This window comes from Panthera leo, chromosome B2, assembly GCF_018350215.1.
Source record: "Panthera leo isolate Ple1 chromosome B2, P.leo_Ple1_pat1.1, whole genome shotgun sequence".
NCBI lineage: Eukaryota > Metazoa > Chordata > Mammalia > Carnivora > Felidae > Panthera > Panthera leo.
Genome location: NC_056683.1, coordinates 67,848,368 through 67,867,802, shown reverse-complemented (window position 1 = coordinate 67,867,802; position 19,435 = coordinate 67,848,368). Strand labels below are relative to the sequence as shown.

General features: G+C 34.2%; 1 protein-coding gene across 2 annotated transcripts in view; it reads right to left on the bottom strand.

The window, feature by feature from the left end:
• Positions 1-364: 364 nt before the first annotated feature.
• The window catches only part of SENP6 (SUMO specific peptidase 6), a 116,045-nt gene continuing 96,974 nt past the window's right edge, over positions 365-19,435 (bottom strand). For both annotated transcript variants that reach the window (XM_042939197.1, XM_042939198.1), the window contains 8 exons: positions 16,896-17,018; positions 15,656-15,748; positions 12,552-12,979; positions 6,339-6,442; positions 4,692-4,780; positions 2,999-3,067; positions 2,749-2,899; positions 365-887 (listed from right to left, as the gene is read on the bottom strand). In XM_042939197.1, the coding sequence (XP_042795131.1) occupies positions 678-887; positions 2,749-2,899; positions 2,999-3,067; positions 4,692-4,780; positions 6,339-6,442; positions 12,552-12,979; positions 15,656-15,748; positions 16,896-17,018 (1,267 nt within the window). In that variant the 3' untranslated portion in view covers positions 365-677. The remainder of the gene's footprint in view (positions 888-2,748; positions 2,900-2,998; positions 3,068-4,691; positions 4,781-6,338; positions 6,443-12,551; positions 12,980-15,655; positions 15,749-16,895; positions 17,019-19,435) is intronic.

Genomic DNA, 19,435 nt, shown 5'->3' with positions numbered 1-19,435 from the left:
TATAATTATTATTTAGTAGTATAATTCAAGATTATTTTTCTTTGAATTTCTCTTAATACTGCTTCTTCTTAAATATTTGTGTAAAATTATAAATATTTATTACATTTTTGGGGTTCTCTGAACACAAGGGAGTGTATGATTTAAAAAGCTGTTATTTTTTTCCACTATACAAGCATATGAAGATGTCTTTCTTGTTCAAAATTCCTTATATTTAATCATATTTTCATATTTCAAGTTATTTTAGAACAAATGCAGGTCAAAAGATTATCATAGATACTTTTAATATTCCCATGAAATATGTCACACCCACTAAGGAATTTAATACAAGTTCACTAAAGAATATCAAATTAATCATTTCCTCCTATAAATATTTTCTTTTTATTTATTTTGTGTTGAGAAGTTGCAGTTTCAAGTACTATTAACAGAAAATACATAACAAAAGCTTCCTAACAAGTGAAAAAAATAATTATAAATGCTGGAAAAATTGGCCTCATTAACATATTTACAAACTTTTACTTAATACATACTCCATTGGAAATTAATTATATGACATTTATACAAGCATTAACATTTCCAGATCACTCTGAGTAATGAGCACTTCAGTTCTTTACTGTCTATACCCAAAGTTGAAAGTCACTCAGTTTCTGAAGGCAATACTGACAAGCATCAGAAATGGGTCAATCTGAGATGCTATTGACATATTGTTCTGTTCCTTCACCTAAAGATGTTTCTGCTGAATAAGTGTCCTTAAGCTTCTTTTTTTCTTTGCTCTGATCTTCCTGAAGTTTCAGAATTATGTTTCGGATTTCTTCTCTCTTTGTTCTCATTCTTGGGGGAGGAAACCAGTTTGCCAAATTCATAGGTAGTTCAAAATTGAGTATTGGATTCTGGAAATAAAAATATTAAATGCACATTAGAAAACCATAATAAGTATTTTAATTTCAATCACAAAAGCATTAGAGTTAAAAATGGATAATCAGTAAATTCATTTAATAAGTATGTACTCATTATCTGTCTCATGCCAGATATTGTGCTAGGCACTGGAGATAATGAGACAGTTTTTGCCTATAGATCTTGTAGTCTAGATCAGAGGTCAGCAAACTGTAGCTATTGGGCCAAATTCTGCCTACTGCCTGTTTCTGTAAATAAAGCCTTATTGAAAAACAGCCACAATAGCTGAACTGCAAGCAGGCATAGAAACTGCATGGCCACAGAGCCTAAAATATTTACTACTTGGCCCCTTTATAAATGGTTTGCTGATTCTGGTCTAGACAGACAGATAACTCAACAATTAAAACAATGGACACGACAGGTATTATGACAGTAGAAGCAGAAAGTCCTATGAAAATCCATGTCTGGGGGCTTAACACAATTCCAAGAAGTGATATTTACACTGAGACCTGAAGAATGAGAAGAAGTTGGTCCAATAAAGAATGACAGAAGCAACTGGGAAGAGTATCCCAGGTAGGAACATATGTACCAAGGCCTAGAGGCAAGAAAGAACATGACACGATATAAAAAACTGAATGACATAGAATGCTAGAGTAAGAATGGTAGGAAATGAGGCTAGAAGCTCGAACAGAAGTTGGGTCACACAGGCCATATGAAGGATTTTCATCTTTCACATGCATAAAATGATTAGACTTCAGCTTCTGGAAAACAACTGAAAAATAAAAGGCAGCAGGCTTGGAGACTGGTGTAGTGGTTCAGAATAGTGATGCCAGTTTCCTGGACGTAGAAAGTGGCAGCAGGAATAAAGGATTGCACATATATGACATTAAGTGATAGAATTCACAGGACTGAGTGCTATACTGGATAATGGATGAGAAAGAGGATGGAATCAAGAGAATTATAAAGGATATCCAAGAGTGGTGTGCATGGTTTTGTATCTCTGAAGTCGAAGGAAGAAAGCATTATGAAGAAGGAATGGTCAACAGTGTAAAATGGTGAGGGGAGGTTGAGAATAATTTCAACATAAGGGCAAGAGTAAAGCCAGATTACAAAGATTTGAGAAACAAGTAGGATTTATGGAAATAAAGACAGTGAACATATAAATACTTCTCCATAAATATATCTGTAAAGGGGAGAAAAGAGGGTATAAGTCCAAATGATGGGAGAGATTTCTTAAGGTGGAAAGAGCGAGTGAAGAGGGAGAGCTGATCAGTGATGAGGCATGAGGTCAACAAACCTTGGATTTCATGAAATATAAATAGTCTTTTTATTTTTAAAAAATTTTCCAATTTGGGAGTTTTTGCTCCCTGGACAAATTTTTGAAATGATAGTTTTCAAACTACTTAAAATATTTCCTTATTAATGTTTTTAACATTAATGTAAGGTCAAATACAGTTGACCCCTGGACAATGTGGAGATTCAGGGTGCTTACCCTATTGAGTCCAAAATCCACATATAACTTTTGACTCCCGAAAAACTCACCTAATAGCAGCCTACTATTGACCAAAAGCCTTATTAATAACATAGTCAATTAACACATATTTTGTATGTTATATGTATTATATTACTATATTCTTACATAAAGTAAGCTAGAGAAAAGAAAATATTACAAAAATCATTAATTAGGAGGAGAAAATACATTTATAGTACTGTACTATATTTAAAAAAAAAAAAAAAAAAAAAAAAAAAAAAATCTGTGAAAAAGTGGACCCATGCAGTTCAAACCCATTTTGTCTAAGGGTCCACTATAAACTATTTTATTATTTATCATATCAGATCCAACATACTGAAACCCACCTCAAAAAAGCTCTCTACATACTGTAATACATATACACCACAATCACTGAAGTTGTTTTGCTGGGGTACTTTTGGATTAGAGCCTTTCATAACATCTTTGGAAAAACTTCTTTTGCTTCCTTTTTTAACTTCCCATTCCACCTCTAAATACCTGCAATAATGCACATACAGTAAGAATATACATATATAAGTATACATAGTCCCTCATTCCCACCAGAATACAAAGTACAAGTTATGATTTTGAACTTACTCTCTTAGAATTTTTACAACATTCGATCGAGAAGGGCCTCTAAGTGAGTCCATCAGTAGGATACAAGGTCTGCAGGGTAAAATGACCAAATGTTAACACTTTATAATGTTAAAGAACACATAAAAAGATGAGCATTAACAAGAGAATTTAAAACATTCAAAATTCCCCTGACTCCGTAAAGCTTGGGTGAAAAATAAATCTTACAGACACATACACCCCAATAATACTTAAATATCCACGGTTATACTAAATACCAAATTGTAGAATACTAACTGAACCATATCTTATTAGGAATATATTTCACTAAAGTTCTATAGTTAGTTCCTTAAAAGAATTCAAAATTTAGTAAAAAGTCAAAATAATTCTGAAAATTTGAACATCCCCAGATTCCAAATCACCAAAAGTGGGACCAAGCAAAGTAGAAATAAGTCCATTTCTTAAAAGTTCATTTATATTTTTTAGTGATCTGTATAACCCAACATGAGGCTCAAACCCACGACCCCAATATCAAGACTCACACATTCTTTCAGCTGAGTCAGCCAGATGCCCCCAAATCCCATTTTTAACCAAAACCTGTTATAGATAGCAAAACAGGTAATCATCACACAGAAAAATTAGGGGTGCCTGGCTGGCCCAGTTGGTGGAGCATGCAACTCTTGATCTCGAGGTTGTGAGTTCAAGCCTCATGGTGTGTAGAGATTACTTAAAAATAGAAAAAAAAATTAGCCTAGAATCCAGTGTTTTTTGAATCCAATGTAAGAATCCAATGTAAGATTTAGAATCTGGTGTAGGAATCAGTGTAAGATTCTACTTTAGAACACTCGATATAAGTAACACTCAACCTTTAAAATATTGTTGTAAACCTAAGAGGAAGTCTAACGTAGTACAAAAAGTCTTGAATGTTTAAAGATCTGGGTTCTTCTTGACTAAAATTCTATGGGATTTGATGCAGATCTCTTAATTGCTCCAGCTCTCTACATTTTCATTTATTAATGAAGTTTGCTTTTCAAAAGCTGTTAATGGAGTTTCACCTAACATTTTCTACAAAAAAGTCAAAAGAAATGGAGTCTAGAAATAGGTAATACTTCATCAACTAAGTGATTCATAGACTCTGAAAAGCCCTCATGACATGTACTGTTTTTTTGTTTTGTTTTTTGTTTTCTGGTTTTTTTTTTAAAGCAAGCTCTACACCCACCATGGGGCTTAAACTCATGAGCCTGAGATCAAGACTCATATGTTCTACAGCCTGAGCCAGTCAGGTGCCCCAGACATGTACTTCTGAAAACCAAACAGATTCACTCTTGAGACATGTCCCTAAGAACTGCCTTGAGTCACTCCACAGTCTTTACATAGTAGCTATTGAACCACTGTAAACGTCAATTCCCAAGTTACTGATCTGAATGTGAATGACAGTTCTTTGTCCTTTCTTTGCTCCAAATCAATGTATATCCAAAAGAAATAGTAGGTGTCTATGGGAATGTGTGTGCATACACAAATAGAAAATGGACAGAGAACTGAAAGGATTATCCATTCTGCCCAACTTGAGCCCTGGACATTCTCCTCACCCATCCTGACACACTTTGTGACTTTTAGGCACTAGTTTAAATAAAAACTGTCCAGTTATGTTTTATTTTAGGAGGGTATGTAAATAAAATTTATCATGCAGTTTTCAAGATATAAAGTTAATGCTTACTGTTTACAGATGGTAGGCTTTAAATGCCACTGTCCTATTTCTGAATTGCAGTTGTCATCGGCAAGGAATCCGTCATCACTGCTATCATCCTATAAAAGACAGCCTGTTAGTATTAAAAATATATAATCTAAATAGTTAATAACCTCACAAAGTAGCACTATTGATGATAAAAATCTTTGTAGCAAATATGTAAATTCTTTTCCATTTAAGTGATCAGACATGAGAAAATGCAGTCACTCAATTGTAATTCTGTAATGCCATAACAATGACATTTTAATGAAAAGAAATTACTGATCAGAAGTCCATTGTTACATCTATTTGCTCAATGTAAAAGAAAATTTTAATGATTGAAAATATTATGATTCATTCTTCTTCAAATACTACTGCTCTGATTTTAGATATTTCTACAAAAATTTAGTTTGTTGGTTAAGACGACTGTTTCACAATAGAAGCATGAAGGACTTATATTTATTATTCTTTTACATAAATAATTTTCTCAAATCAGAAATATTTAAAGAGTTTTTGGAAACACCTTCTTGACAAAACCATATATCTGCTTCACTTGAGAGAAGAAAACTTAGTGACACTGTGTCTTATTCTGTCGATTATCTTGAATGTAAAACAAGACTTTTTCTATTCTTTAGAAAGTTTCTGGCAACCTTATAAATTAAATAATCAACAATGGAAATAATAATAGTAATTGTAATAATAATACATAGATTAGCTAGTTCACATAACTGTTACAACCAAAGGAGTGTAAGAACAGTGCTCTTTGTAAGCCTTTAATGTAATACATACAATGTGCCTGTATAAGTTGCAGAGAAAAACTATATTCCTTAAACATATATTGTAGAGCAAGGGACAGGACAAAAAATGGCTTTTGTTCACAAGAAGATTAAACAAAAAGGACAAATGGTACAGTACAGAGCTATCTTCACCACTAGATAAACTCAAAGTTTATCTTAACAACTAAAGAAAGGTCAAAGAATTAAAGAAATGAAATGCTGTAGAATTCTTACAAACTTTTCCTTCAATATAAAGCCCTCTTTAACTGAAGTCATAAAATATTTCCAAAAATAGATTTTGTTCTTGGTGTAAATAAAATTTATTATAGCAAATGAAACTCTAAGGAAATAATGAGAATTGACCTATGTTAGTTTTAACTAAATACTATGTGCTCCTGCCATGATACTTATACATTAATTTAGAAGAAAGAAAAAAAATCACTGGAAAAGTGGAAAAAATAATATAATTTTGTGGTGCTCATGTACCATATAATCAAGTATCTAAACATTTGCCTCTTGAAGAAGTTAGACCAAAGGTTAAGTATGACCCATAAATGTTTTAAAAGAGGAAGGGAAAGGGATGGTAGGGCTACTGGGGTGGTGGCTGGGTTCAGGTGGGAGAATTCATTTTCTATTAAATGGATGGCCAAAACTACAACAAAAACCCTAAAAGAAAATAATGCAAAACAACATTAATACATTTATGCTGTCAACTTCTGAATTAAAAACTCAGTTTGTGCTTTGAGATGAGACCCAAATTCAGAAGGCCTGTGTTACTGGTTGAAGGAATTGCCTATAGGACTCCAGGGAAAAATTTAATTAGATAAAATATTGGAGCTTTCTGCCAAGCATTAGGTTTTACCTGGTTATCCTGATCTTCTGAGAAGTCGATGAGTTCATCTTCAAGCATTTTACTGCCTTCCGCTGACTCATCACTATAGTTTAGTCTAATTTTGCTTAAACCATCTATATCAGTAAGAAACATTACATAATTTTTAAAAGGACATGCATATAACTTACAGTATATGATGTTAAAATTAATGCCAATTAAAACCTGCATTAACATGTAATATCATAAATATAACTTACTTTTTAAAAAAAGTTTATTTCTGAGAGAGAGAAAACATGAGTGGAAGAGGGGCAGAGTGAGAGAGAGAGAGAGAGAGAGAGAGGAGAGAGAATACCAAGCAGTCTCCATGCTGTCAGCACAGAGCCTGACATGGGGCTTGATCTCACAAACCAGGAGATCATGACCTGAGCCAAAATCTAGAGTCGGACTGAGCCACCCAGGCACCCCTCACAAATATAACTTGCTTTTAATAAAAACCTGGACCAAGGGGCACCTGGGTGGCTCAGCTGGTTCAGAGTCCAACTCTTGATACTGGCTCAGATCATGATCTCACAGTTTGTGAGATCGACCCCACCTCAGGCTCTGAGCTGACAGTGCGGAGCCTGCTTGGGATTTCCTCTCCTTCTCTGCCCCTCTCCTGCTTACACTCTCACTCTCTTAAAATAAACATTAAAAAAAGATAAAATTAAAAACAAAACAAAACACAAAACAACAACCCTGGATTGACATGTCAATTACAAAGTTACTTCTACAACTCAGACCCTAAAATTCATTAAAATTTAAAACTAGATGTCAATTATATTATTAAATATATGTATATTTAAATATGTATATAGATATATACATATAGATATATAAAACATTTTTGTACTAGGTCTGCTAGTTATCTTTAGTAACAGAAGCTACAATAGTCTGAAAATAACCTAATGTCCAAAAACAGAAATAGCAAATTGTAGAACATAAAATGAAATATTATATATTTTTAAAATTAAAATTGTAAAAATATGAAATATTGTACAATACAGATTAAAAAATAAAATGATTAATGGGGTGTCTGGGTAGATCAGTTAGTTAAACATCTGACTCTTGACTTTGGCTCAGGTCATGACCTCACAGTTTGTGAGTTCAAGCCATGCATTGGGCTCTGTGCTGACAGCATACAGCCTGCTTGGGATTCTTGGTCTCCTCTCTCTCTGCCCCTGCCCTGCTCGTGCTCTCTCTCTCTCAAAAATAAATAAGCTCTGGGGCGCCTGGGTGGCTCAGTTGGTTAAGCGTCCAATTTGGGCTCAGGTCATGATCTCGCAGTTTGGGAGCTCAGACCCTGCGTCGGGCTCTGTGCTGACAGCATAGAGTCTGGAGCCTGCTTTGGATTCTGTGTCTCCATCTCTCTCTCTCCCTCCCCGACTTGCACTGTCTCTAAGTCTCTCTTAAAAATAAACATTAAAAAAAAAAAAGCAAAAAAAGCTTTAATAAAAAAAAAAACGATTAAAATTAAGTAAAATAGGCTTGTTTTTGGACAAATAATAAAAGAAAAATATTAAAATGAAAATAATCAGTTTAGGATAGGATGTTGTGATTGGAAACATACCACTTAATATAATAATAAAACACTATGGTAAATCCTTTTGCTTTATGAAAAATAACCTGGATGGGTCAGTTGGTTGAGCGTCCGACTTCAGCTCAGGTCATGATCTCACAGTTCGTGGGTTTGAGCCCCACGTTGAGCCTGCTTTGGATCTGTGTCTCCCTCTCTCTCTGCCCCCTCCCTCACTTAAGCTCTGTCTCTCTCTCACAAATAATAAAACACACACACACAAAGTTTTTCAATTAAAAAAAAAAACAACCTTTCAATTGTTTTCAAACATCTGTATTTTTATGTTTGAAGGTAAAATATCTATATTTGAATAAAATCTGTCCAAATCCTCAGGCAATTCATTATTAATCAACTGTAATCAAGTTACTCTAGCAGCCAATTCTACAGAAGCTGCATCATATAAAATATACCTTACACAAGTTAAAAATATGTACATTTCAAAAAAAATGGAAAAAAATAATTTAAATGGTGTAGTCAATTCTTTCATTCAGTAAACAAATGTTCTGGCATAAACTGAGAGGTGGTAACTCAATCAGCTGTTCTTTTAATCAGTCCCAGTTCCTGAGAGCTTCTCACATAGTGAGATCATCTGAAGATGCCGAGTGAGATTCTAGAGTTTAAAACATATACATTTTTCATGTACCAGAGCAAGACAACATTTCATATAGTGCCCAACTGAAAAACCAGCAAATGAAAGTACTGATACTACACATTATTTTCCTACAATTGACCTTAACCTAATTCTTGTGATAAGATACAATTCCCACTTATTTACTACAGCATATTACCTGACATCAGAAGTCAACACTTGTGACTCTATATGTTTGATGGTTAAAACTATATTAAAACTGGGGTGCCTGGGTGGCTCAGTCAGTTAAGTGTCAGACTCTTGATCTCGGCTCAGGTCATGATCTCATGATTCATGAGATGGAGCCTGACTCTCCTGCTTGCACTCTCTCTCCCAAAATAAATAAACATTAAAACAAAACAAAAAAAAAAAAACTATAGGAGCGCCTGGGTGGCTCAGGCGGTTAAGCGTCTGACTTCGACTCAGGTCATGATCTCGCGGTTTGTGAGTTTGAGCCCTGCATCGGGCTCTGTGCTGACAGCTCAGAGCCTGGGGCCTGCTTCAGATTCTGTCTCCTCCTCTCTCTCTGCCCCTCCTGTGCTTATGCTCGGTCTCTCTCTGTCTCTCAAAAATAAAGGTTAAAAAAACAAAAAAAAACAAAAAAAAAACCCTACATTAAAACTGTCTAAATGCTTCATTTAAATCTTTTCAATTATATTCCCAGCCCAAATAGAAATCAGTTCTTGAAATATTAATCATAATCACAAAAATTGTTATAAGTTCTTATCCTAATTTTTAACATGCCATCATTTTATATAGAACAGACTATATAACCAACTTCTCTGAGGTAGTAGAAGCACCTCTAGAGAGCACTCTTATTTAATGTACTTTTGTGTGAGTGATCCCTTGGAAACATCTGATAAAAGTACAGAAATGTACAGACTTACTCTAGAGTACTATTTTTCAAACTGTGGGATACTATCATCACTGGATGAAGGCAAGCATTGAAAAGAAGAAAAATATGAGGGTATCACACCCAATAAAAGTAAATTAATTTCCCTTAAGGAAGATACATTTGATATGGCTATACACATACTAAAAACAAGATAAAAACAAAAAAAAGGGGGGGGGGGATAAACAAATACTAGAAAGGCAAACACATGATTCTACACTTGGATCTCCACTAGGATTTGTGAGGGTATTTACTTAAATTTAACTGGATACTACTTGACTAGAACATTAATTTGAAGGAAAGGGCTACCAGGAATTTCTGGGGTTATGCTCATATGAAGCCCTAGGCTTTGTCCCATTGCTTTAAGTCTTGAATTGTAATTCATTTTTTAAAGTGTATATATTTATTTTTTTGAGAGAGGGAGCAGAGGAGGGGCAGAGAGAGGGTTGGGGGGAGACAGAGAATCCCAAGCAGGTTCCGCACTGTCAGCGCAGAACCCGATGCGGGGCTTGAACTAACAAACCCTGAGATCATGACCTGAGCTGAAACCAAAAGTCGATGCTTAACCGAATAAGCCACCCAGGTGCCCCAAACTTTAATTCATTTCTAATTTGAATTCACATTACAGTGTATGAGATTACTGATCAACGGAGAACTTTAAAGAAAATAGTTCTATGGAAATCTAATTCACATATCATACAATTCACCCATTTAAAGTATACAATTCAGGGGGTGTCTGGGTGGCTCAGTCAGTTAAGGTCTGACTCTTGGTTTCAGCTCAGGTCATGATGTCATGGTTTGTGGTTTAAGCCTCTCTTTCTGCCCCTCCCCTGCTAGTACGCATGCATGCTCTCAAAAAAAAAGTACAATTTAGTTGTTTTTGATATATTTACACATATGTACAACTATCATCACAGTAAATTTTAAAATCTCAATAGGAAACCCTATACCCTTCAACCATCATTTCCCTCCTCCTCACACTCCTGTCTGTCACACCACACTAGCCCCAAGCAGCCACTAATCTACCCCATAGATTTTCCTGTTTGGGAGAGTTCATGAAAATGGTATCATATAACATGTGGTCTTTTGTGACTATTTTCACAATAGTGTCAAGACTCATCCATGTTGTAGCATGTAGCAGTATTCCTTTTATGACCTAATAACATTCCATTGGATACATATATCACTAATTGATTATCCATTTGTCAGTGGATGAACATTTGGGTTGCTTCTACATTTTGGCTACTATGAAGTTGCTGTGAACATTCGTGTCCAAGTTTTTGTGTGCTTTTACTTCTCTTGGATATATATGTAGTAAGAATGAAATTTCTGGGTCATATATTAACTCTACATTTAATTCAACTTTACTTATTCTGAGAGAGAGAGAGAGAGAGAGAGCGAGCAAGCAGGGTAGGTACAGAGAGGGGGAGAGAGGGCGAGAGAGAACCCCAAGCAGGCTCTGCACTGTAGGCACAGAGCCTGATGCAGGGCTTGAACTCATAAACCGTTGAGATCATGACCTGAACTGAAATCAAGAGTTGGTTGCTTAACTGACTGAACTGCTCAGGCACCCTACATTTACTTTTTGAGGAACTATCCAGCTGTCTTCCAAAGAAAGCAGCTGTATACCATTTTACATTTCCACTAGTAACATATGAGGGATTCTGATTTCTCCACATCCTCACCCACACGTTAGTATCTGACTTTTTAATTGTTGCCATACTAGTGTGATATGAAGAAGTATATCTCATTATAGTTGTGATTTACACTTCTTTTATGTCTAATTATCTCCATCACCTTTTCATGTGCTAATTGGTAAGACTGTTTTAAAGGGGATGAGAAACCATGCACACTTAGCCTTCAGAGTGCCAAAATGGTAATCTTTAAAAAAAAATTTTTAATGTTTATTTTTTTGAGAGAGAGGGAGAGCGAGCAATCAAGAGAGCAGGAGTGGGAGAGGGGCAGAGAGAGAGGGAGAGAGAATCCCAAGCAGCACTATCAGCACAGAGCCCAACGCAGGGCTCGAACTCACAAATTGCGAGATCATGACCTGAGCCGAAATCAGAAACTTAACTGACTAAGCTACCCAGGTGCCCCAGTAATTAATCTTTAATATGACTATTCGTTGCCTCTTTTTTTTATTTTACCCAAGTAGAAAATATGTCAAACAAATAAAAAATATTCTTACAAAACTCAACACTAGCTGAGTTACTAAAATAAAGTGGTAAAAGTACCAAGACAATGTTCAGGATTCTTAATTTTTGATAGGTTCTTTCTGAATTCATGTAACCTCTTCTATGCCTTATTCTCCAAAGAAACATATTAGATTTACTCACAGTTTAATAAGCAAGGCACATATCATTAGCATATTATGGATTTTATCAAGTAACTATTTTACTTTTGGGTTGGAGAGAAAATTAAATAATTTGATATGAAATTTAAGTATTGGCAGAGAAACTTTAGATTTCTCTAACAAGTGCAAGAAATATAGAACCAATTCAAGGAAAAAATACTGATTCAACAAAACTGAAGGAAAATAAAAAAGCAGAAGTTGGAGCAGTGCCCTTCTTCCCACTAAGAACCATGAAGGAGAGAGTGAGGAATAAGGAACTAACCTTTAATTGGAATGTCAACAACTATTTTGGAGGAAAAAGCTTTATTTTCTGACTCTAATTATTTGATCTCTATTTGCCCATCTGTAAATTACAAATGAACGAATTCATCTTAAAGATCTAAGACTGTCCAACTACTGTTTCTGCCAAATACATAAATTTCCTATAAAATAAGAATAAAACTAAGTTGTTATAAATGAAAAATGTAGACCTTATAGCACAATTTTTAAACATTCTATGAGGTGTGGAAAGCCACAAGAGAATTTCTTAGAGTGATGGAAAGATTCTAAATCTTGATTGCTATAGAGATTACATGACTGTACATTATTTATCAAAGCTCACTGGGCTATACTTAAAAGTGGGCAAATGTTATTGTAAGCAAGTCATGTCAATAAACATGACTTTAAAAAAAAAGTGTGCCCTAAAATCTTAATCCTATGTATAAGAAATCCAGTTTATTCTGAATTCCTTCATTCTTTCAAAATAGTCAGAAACATACCTGTATGGTGCATAGAATTTAAATATTCATTCTGTAGGCCATTTTCGCTTTTAATCCTATCAACAACTTTCTGGCATGTGGATTCTCCTTTATTCGGTTCTTCATTTTCACTTGCAGTATGATTTATTTTTTTCAGACTACATTTCATACTGCCTATGTTTCTCCGAGAATGAGGGTCACTTTCTTCCTGTTCAGCACTTGAATCAATTCCAGCTATGCAATGTTTTTTGTTTAGCATCTTCTTAATTACAGGTTTGGCAGAAGAATTTTGTGAACTGTCCATTTCACTGGCTGAAGGAGAAGAAATACAACTGTCCTCTACAGTTGAACATTTTTGCATGACTGTATTTTCATGGTAATGAGGATTAGGTTCATACTTTGGTTTTTCCAAACCAGGGAAACAAACAACAGCCAAAAACCAGTGTGCACTGTAAAAAACAAATGAAACTACTGAATACATTATTTATTAGAAGAGCCTATTATATTTGGCAATATCGATTGAAATATTTTTTCTAAAGCCTTTGCCAACAAACTTATTAAGAATGCTCAATTTTTAAGATTCTCTTATGTTTTATATGATCACTAATAGACTGCAATATCTACTCAAAAATAACATATTTTGTTCAGAATTATGTAGCCTGCATTCTATTTTGCAAACAATCCTTTGTATCTTTATTCTTTTGAATGAAAAATTCATTCTTATTTCTAGGCAACTTAATAAAATATAACTCCGATCACTGTAATTCACCATTTCCATTTACCTTTGTTTCTTGACCTATTTATGTGAAAGGATAGAAAACTAGCCTCAAGATTAAAATGTTTTCAGAAGTCTAATTAGACTATAATTTTGAACACTTTCTAAATATTGCACATATCTAGCTTTTAAAAGACTTTTACTATGTTTTTCTTAAGAATAAGATTAGGAATTGCTTAATATTGAAAATATTAAATAATTCTTTGTCTTATACTATACTGAAATGTATATATACTAAATGGAAATAGCATTTCTGCTTTAAGCATTATTAGAAAACTTCAAATATTAGTAGAGTTCCAGCTATCAGGTGGGTGCTCGTGATATAGCTGAATTCAGTTATCACAGTTTCCAATAATAGGTTATAAGCCAGGAGTAAAAAGCTATACAGCTAACATTGACTAATATTAATCTAAAAAGGAATTTTATTAACTTACCATTTGCTAGACAGTGTTACATGCTATAGATGTCAGAGAACTTATTAGCTGAGTACAGCATTTGTCATATAGTAGGTGTTCAATAGGTATTTGCTGAGAGGAAAAATGCTTAACTTGACATAAATAGAAGTTATTCTACATTCTCATTTTTACAAAATGTTAAGTTTCCCCAAGGTAATACTAAGAAACAATGTCTCTTCATCAGATTGCATTAAAAACAGGGTGACAGAGCCTGGCTTCATCCTCAGCATTATAAAGGAAAGATGGAGGAATGCTTCTCTCCTGTTCTTAAGTATTAATCCTCAGTATCCTGGGGACTTAGATCAGGCTGGCGTAGTACAAAGAGCAACACACCATCCTTCTCCCTTCCTTAACTCCAAGACATAGTTGACTGTAAATCACATCTCAATGTCAGAAAAGTTAAATGTGAAAAAATGTGTTTTGAAAATTAATATGGTATAATACTAATTCCCAACCTAAAGGTATAACCTAAGTCCATCATAGTTTTTAACATTTCTTAGGTATGACAATACATATAAACCATAAATTTTCTGTTGTACACCTAAAAACTAAGAAAAATTCTTTCTTCACCTAGCTGAAAGGATAAGGTTGAATCAGACACATCTGAGGTAATTTTCAACCTCTAAGAGACAGGGTTTTGCTTTTATGATCCCTTTTAATAGCAGCTACATTGACCTTAAATCACCAGTGGGAGAAGAGGCTAGAACAATTAATTTCACTTAAGATGGATTAGCTTACAGACTTTAAAAAAACTACCACCACCAGGAAAATTAAAAATAAAACAGCAAAAAACAGATACCTATCTGTGGCTGCACTCATTAGAAACCACAGGTCTCATGATTAACGTATGATTTTAAACAGAATTTCATTATTCTACTGACTGCATTTGTTTTTCATAGTGAGAAAAAAAGAGAACACATTCAGAAGCTAGTCTGGCACGCTTAGGCTTATTAGACATAAACAATCTTATTGAATATCAACTTCAGACAAACTTACTCCACAACCATAATAAACTGAGACAATGCAAGGCCATTTCTCAATTTGTCTAAGCAGAGACAAACTAGGTCACAGTACAACCAAATGAATACCAAATACTCCTCCTTTTTGCTAAATGGGTAAATGCCACTTTTTTACCCAAGCAAACAACTGCTTCCTTACACCTTTCCCCACATGACTAAACCAAAGCCCAAATTGTGTTAGAGGCTGTTTCAAACACACTTTTACTTAGAGGCTCCATGGCTGCCCATGGTGTGTGGTCCTTGATGCAAGGAACAAATCCAAGCTGTCCAACTACAGGTGCATTCCTAGGGGATTTTGGCTGGAAGGCACAGGAGAACAGAAAAATGAAATATAAAAACTCTCAAGTCTACACTCTGATCCTACACATCAATGCCTCTCTGGTCACTGTGGGAGAATAACATAAAATATTTAACCACCTCCATTTATTTAGAAAATAGCTTCAAGTAGTCAGCATGGTTTTCAATTTAAGTAAATTACATAAATCTAGTCATCTTTTCTTTTTTTTTTGGTTAAGAGTCAAAGTGTTTTTTAAAGTAAAGGTACAAAATCTTCTATGTGAGCTAGCCATTACTCTCCATAAGGAAGCCTTTTCACAGGCTGTTTGGTAGACCACAAGTGCCACTTTTTAAAACTGACGTTATTCTACATGGACACAGAAAACCTTTTTAAAATTAGAAAAATCTCTTGCCAGTGTTTATAAAATACGTCTTAAATGATTCACTGGAAAACTGCATTTTCATAAAATAAGCAGTATAATATGGACATACACAACAAATTTCAGAAAGAAGTTTAAAATGAATAAGTTCTTCACCTCATAAACACGTTTTCTAAAAATAACACGTTTTCATATTTATATAAAGAAAATTCTTACTCACGCTTCATTAAGGGGTACAAAAATAAAATCCTTCTCAAAAATGTCTACATGCCGGGTCCATGTTTTTACTCTCCCATGTCGCTTTTGCTGTATTCTGTAAGACAAGAGATAAACTATCAAGCTTCTGAAGTGTTTCCAGTGCTTATATGCAGCCATTTAAAATTATGAAGGCTACGATGTTAACAAAGAAAACAATTGTGTAAGATGATTTAACAAGCTGGGAAAAGAAAGCAGAACATCTCAGATGGACCCAGGAAGATGTGAAACTGCTCATTACTGAATCTGCAAGAATCATTTAATTCCCGCTACTACTTACTCGGTGAACCAGTGCTACCATTTATATTACTACATACTAGCAACTATATTGAGAAGTGTACCAGACCATGACCTGAAGAGAAGAGAGCAGGAAAAGTGAGCATTACGGTAGATGAAATAAAAAAGACTATGAACATTGGTCTAACCAATCACTCTCATCAACTCTAAGATCTAAAATTAGGAAATCACTGAAACAGTATGAAATATTATTATGCACAGCAGCCATCAATTCAAGACATTTGACAGAACTTAGGACACTCTGTATATATCTTTTGGCCAATTATCAGTACATATTAGAGCTGGACGTAATCAGTATGTGGAAAGGAATTATAAACAAACTGACTGGAGCTTAATATATAGAACAGTATTTCCTTAACTTGTCTGAGCACAATTATCCAAATAACTTATTAAAAGTACAGATTTGGGGTGCCTGGGTGGCTTAGTCAGTTGAGTGCCTGACTCTTAATTTGGGCTCTGGTCATGATCACACTGTTAATGAGATTTGGCCCCATGTTGGGCTCCGTGCTCTTAGCGCTTGAGATTCTTTCTCTCCTTCTTTTGCTCTCTCTCAAAATAAATAAACATTAAAAAAAAAAATTCTTCTTCTAAAAAAAAAGTACAGATTCACAGGTTGCTCTCTTAAATATTATGAATGGAACATCTAGGGTAAAGCAAAGCCATCTGTATTTAATAAGTATCCAAGTAATTTTTTTTTTTAAACTATCAGGCATATTTGGGAAATACTGATTTAGATATTGGACCAATAATCTTTATTGAATTCCAGGTATTCTTGAGGCTTTAGAGGACTATGAATTGACAACAGAATTAAAAGATATTGCCGCAGTATAAATTAAGTACTTTTTTAATTAAATTAAACTTGAGAGACTTACTACAGATCTATTAAATATTTTCAGATTTTGACTTACGACAGATTAGTTGTTTCATGTAGATTTCTTCTTTCTCTCTGATTAAGGCGTTTATAGAAAAAAGAACTGAATATATGAATTCGGTCAGCTTCTTCTTTCTTCAGTTTTTCAAGCACCAAATATCTATTTTATTAAAACAAGAAACAAATATAATGAATTTAACAGTTTACTTTATATCAGAAACAAACAGTGATCAAGCATCTATTTAGCCACCACTGTCTCTATTTCTTAAAACTGAAAGAATTAGCCAAGTTTACATCATATTCTAGACAATGATTAATAGATTATTTTCAAGGAATGAAAGTGATATTTGAGAATAGAACGATGATTTGCAAGATCTGATTTTTAAAACAAGGGCACATTCATGAACGTCCATAGAAATATTTATGATAGTCAAAAAGTGGAAATGACAAAAATGCTCATCAACCAAAGAAGAGAAAAATAAAATGTGATATATCTACACAACGGAATATTTAGTAATAAAAAGAAATGAAGTATTGATACATGCTGTAACACAGAATAGCCTTGAAAACAATACGCTGAGTGAACACACTAGTCTCAAAGGACCACATATTGCATGATTACATGTATATGAAATTTTCAGAGGAGATTGGTGGTTGCCTATTGTTGGGGGTAGGGTTGGAGAGAAATGAGGACTCAATGCTAATGGGTACTGGGGTTCATTTGAGGGATGAAAATGTTCTAATATTGATTATGATGGCTGTACAACTGTCTGAATATATTAAACCACTGAATATATATTTTAAATATTTTTTAAATTGTTTTAGTAATCTCTACACCCAACATGGAGTTCAAACTCACAACCCCAAGATCAAGAGTCACACACTCTTCCAATTTAGTCAGCCAAGCACCCTTGAATATATATTTTAAGTGAGTATTATAATGGTATGTGCATTTTTTCTCAATAAAGCTGTTATTTTTATGAACTGTTTATTCTGTTTTAAATACCTCAGTCAATAAAACATGAAGACCAAACCACACACTACTCTTTATAAAGACAGAAAATTAGAAGCTGTACGAAAGTGAAATTGTAATAATGACTTTTTTAAAAGTGATCTTACATGGGTTCTAATTTTTACTTGCTTGGTTGTTTTTTCTATGGGTCTATATCAAAACAAACAGTGGTGATCCTTAATATTATAAAAGGAAATTATGATTAACTGATAATGCTCCAAGCTCCCTCAGAGAAGCTATGCAAATTCAGGCTTATGACCATATTCATTTTATTAATATGAAAAGCATCTGAAAGCCTTATAAAATCTTACACAGAAACAGCAAATATCCCACAGGACATATCTTTGAGACTGGTCACTTTTATCATAATATTTGAACTTTTTTTTAAAGCTCAACTTCTGATGAACAGGATAGAACTTATAGATTTCTTGCTTTAGGGCAACTCAGTGTGTGCCCACAAAAGATACTCTAAGACAATAAATTACCTCATGGCATAATTTATATCAACTGCTGAATTCTACAATTACATACTCAAAACAGAACATGTCCTGAACTAGATCTGAATGTAGGACCTACACCACAATGGATGAACCAGGCAGCTTTTACTTCCCCAAACTACATGACTATTTTGTAAAATTAAAATGAATAAACACATAATTCAACTTCAAAAAGGAAAGATATAAGCGATTTAAGAAAACTGATGCTCTACTTCATATGTAAATAAATCTATGCTTTTTAATTAAAAGTACCTAGTTTTGTCTTTATGATCTGATATATATATCCATAAGTATTTCTTTGACTATATATGATCGAGAGTTGCATGTGCTACAGATTGAGCCAGCCAGGTGCCCCATGTCTCTTATTTTAGAATAAAAGGGAAAATCCAAGTTTATTACAACCAAGTAGTAGGAATTTCTTCGATTTGGGTGCATTTTTTTCTTTTACTGCATAAATCACTTAAATATCAAATATCATAGTAAAGCTGTTTGCTTGCTTGCTTCATAAAACGAACAATCTAACAATCATTTTATAACTTTTTAAATTGTGTCACTAAATTAAAAGATGACTTTAAGGTTAATCTGCAACTCTGTGTGACTTTGAAGGTAGTTTTTACTAAAATAATTATTTTCTTTTCCACATTTCATTAACACTGTCTAGATGCAATACCATACTATTTCTTTTAATACTGGCAAAGTTTAAGTTTGTCACAAATAAATGGAGGCTAAATAACAATGAATGGGTCACCTAGATATCAAAGGGGAAATCAAACTACACAGAGACAAATAAAAATGAAAACACAACAGTCCAGGGGCTCCTGGGTGGCTCGGCCAGTTGAGCATCTGACTCTTGATTTCTGCTCAGGTCATTATCCCAGGGTTGTGGGATTGAGCCCTACGTCAGGCTCCATGTTGTGCATGGGGCCTGATTAAGATTCTCTACCCCCCCACTCCCTCCCCCACTCATGCACTCTCCCTCCAAAAATAAACAAACAAACAAACAAACAAATCTTTGGGAAGCAACAAAAGTTGTTCTAAGAGGGATAATTATAGCAATACGGGCCTACT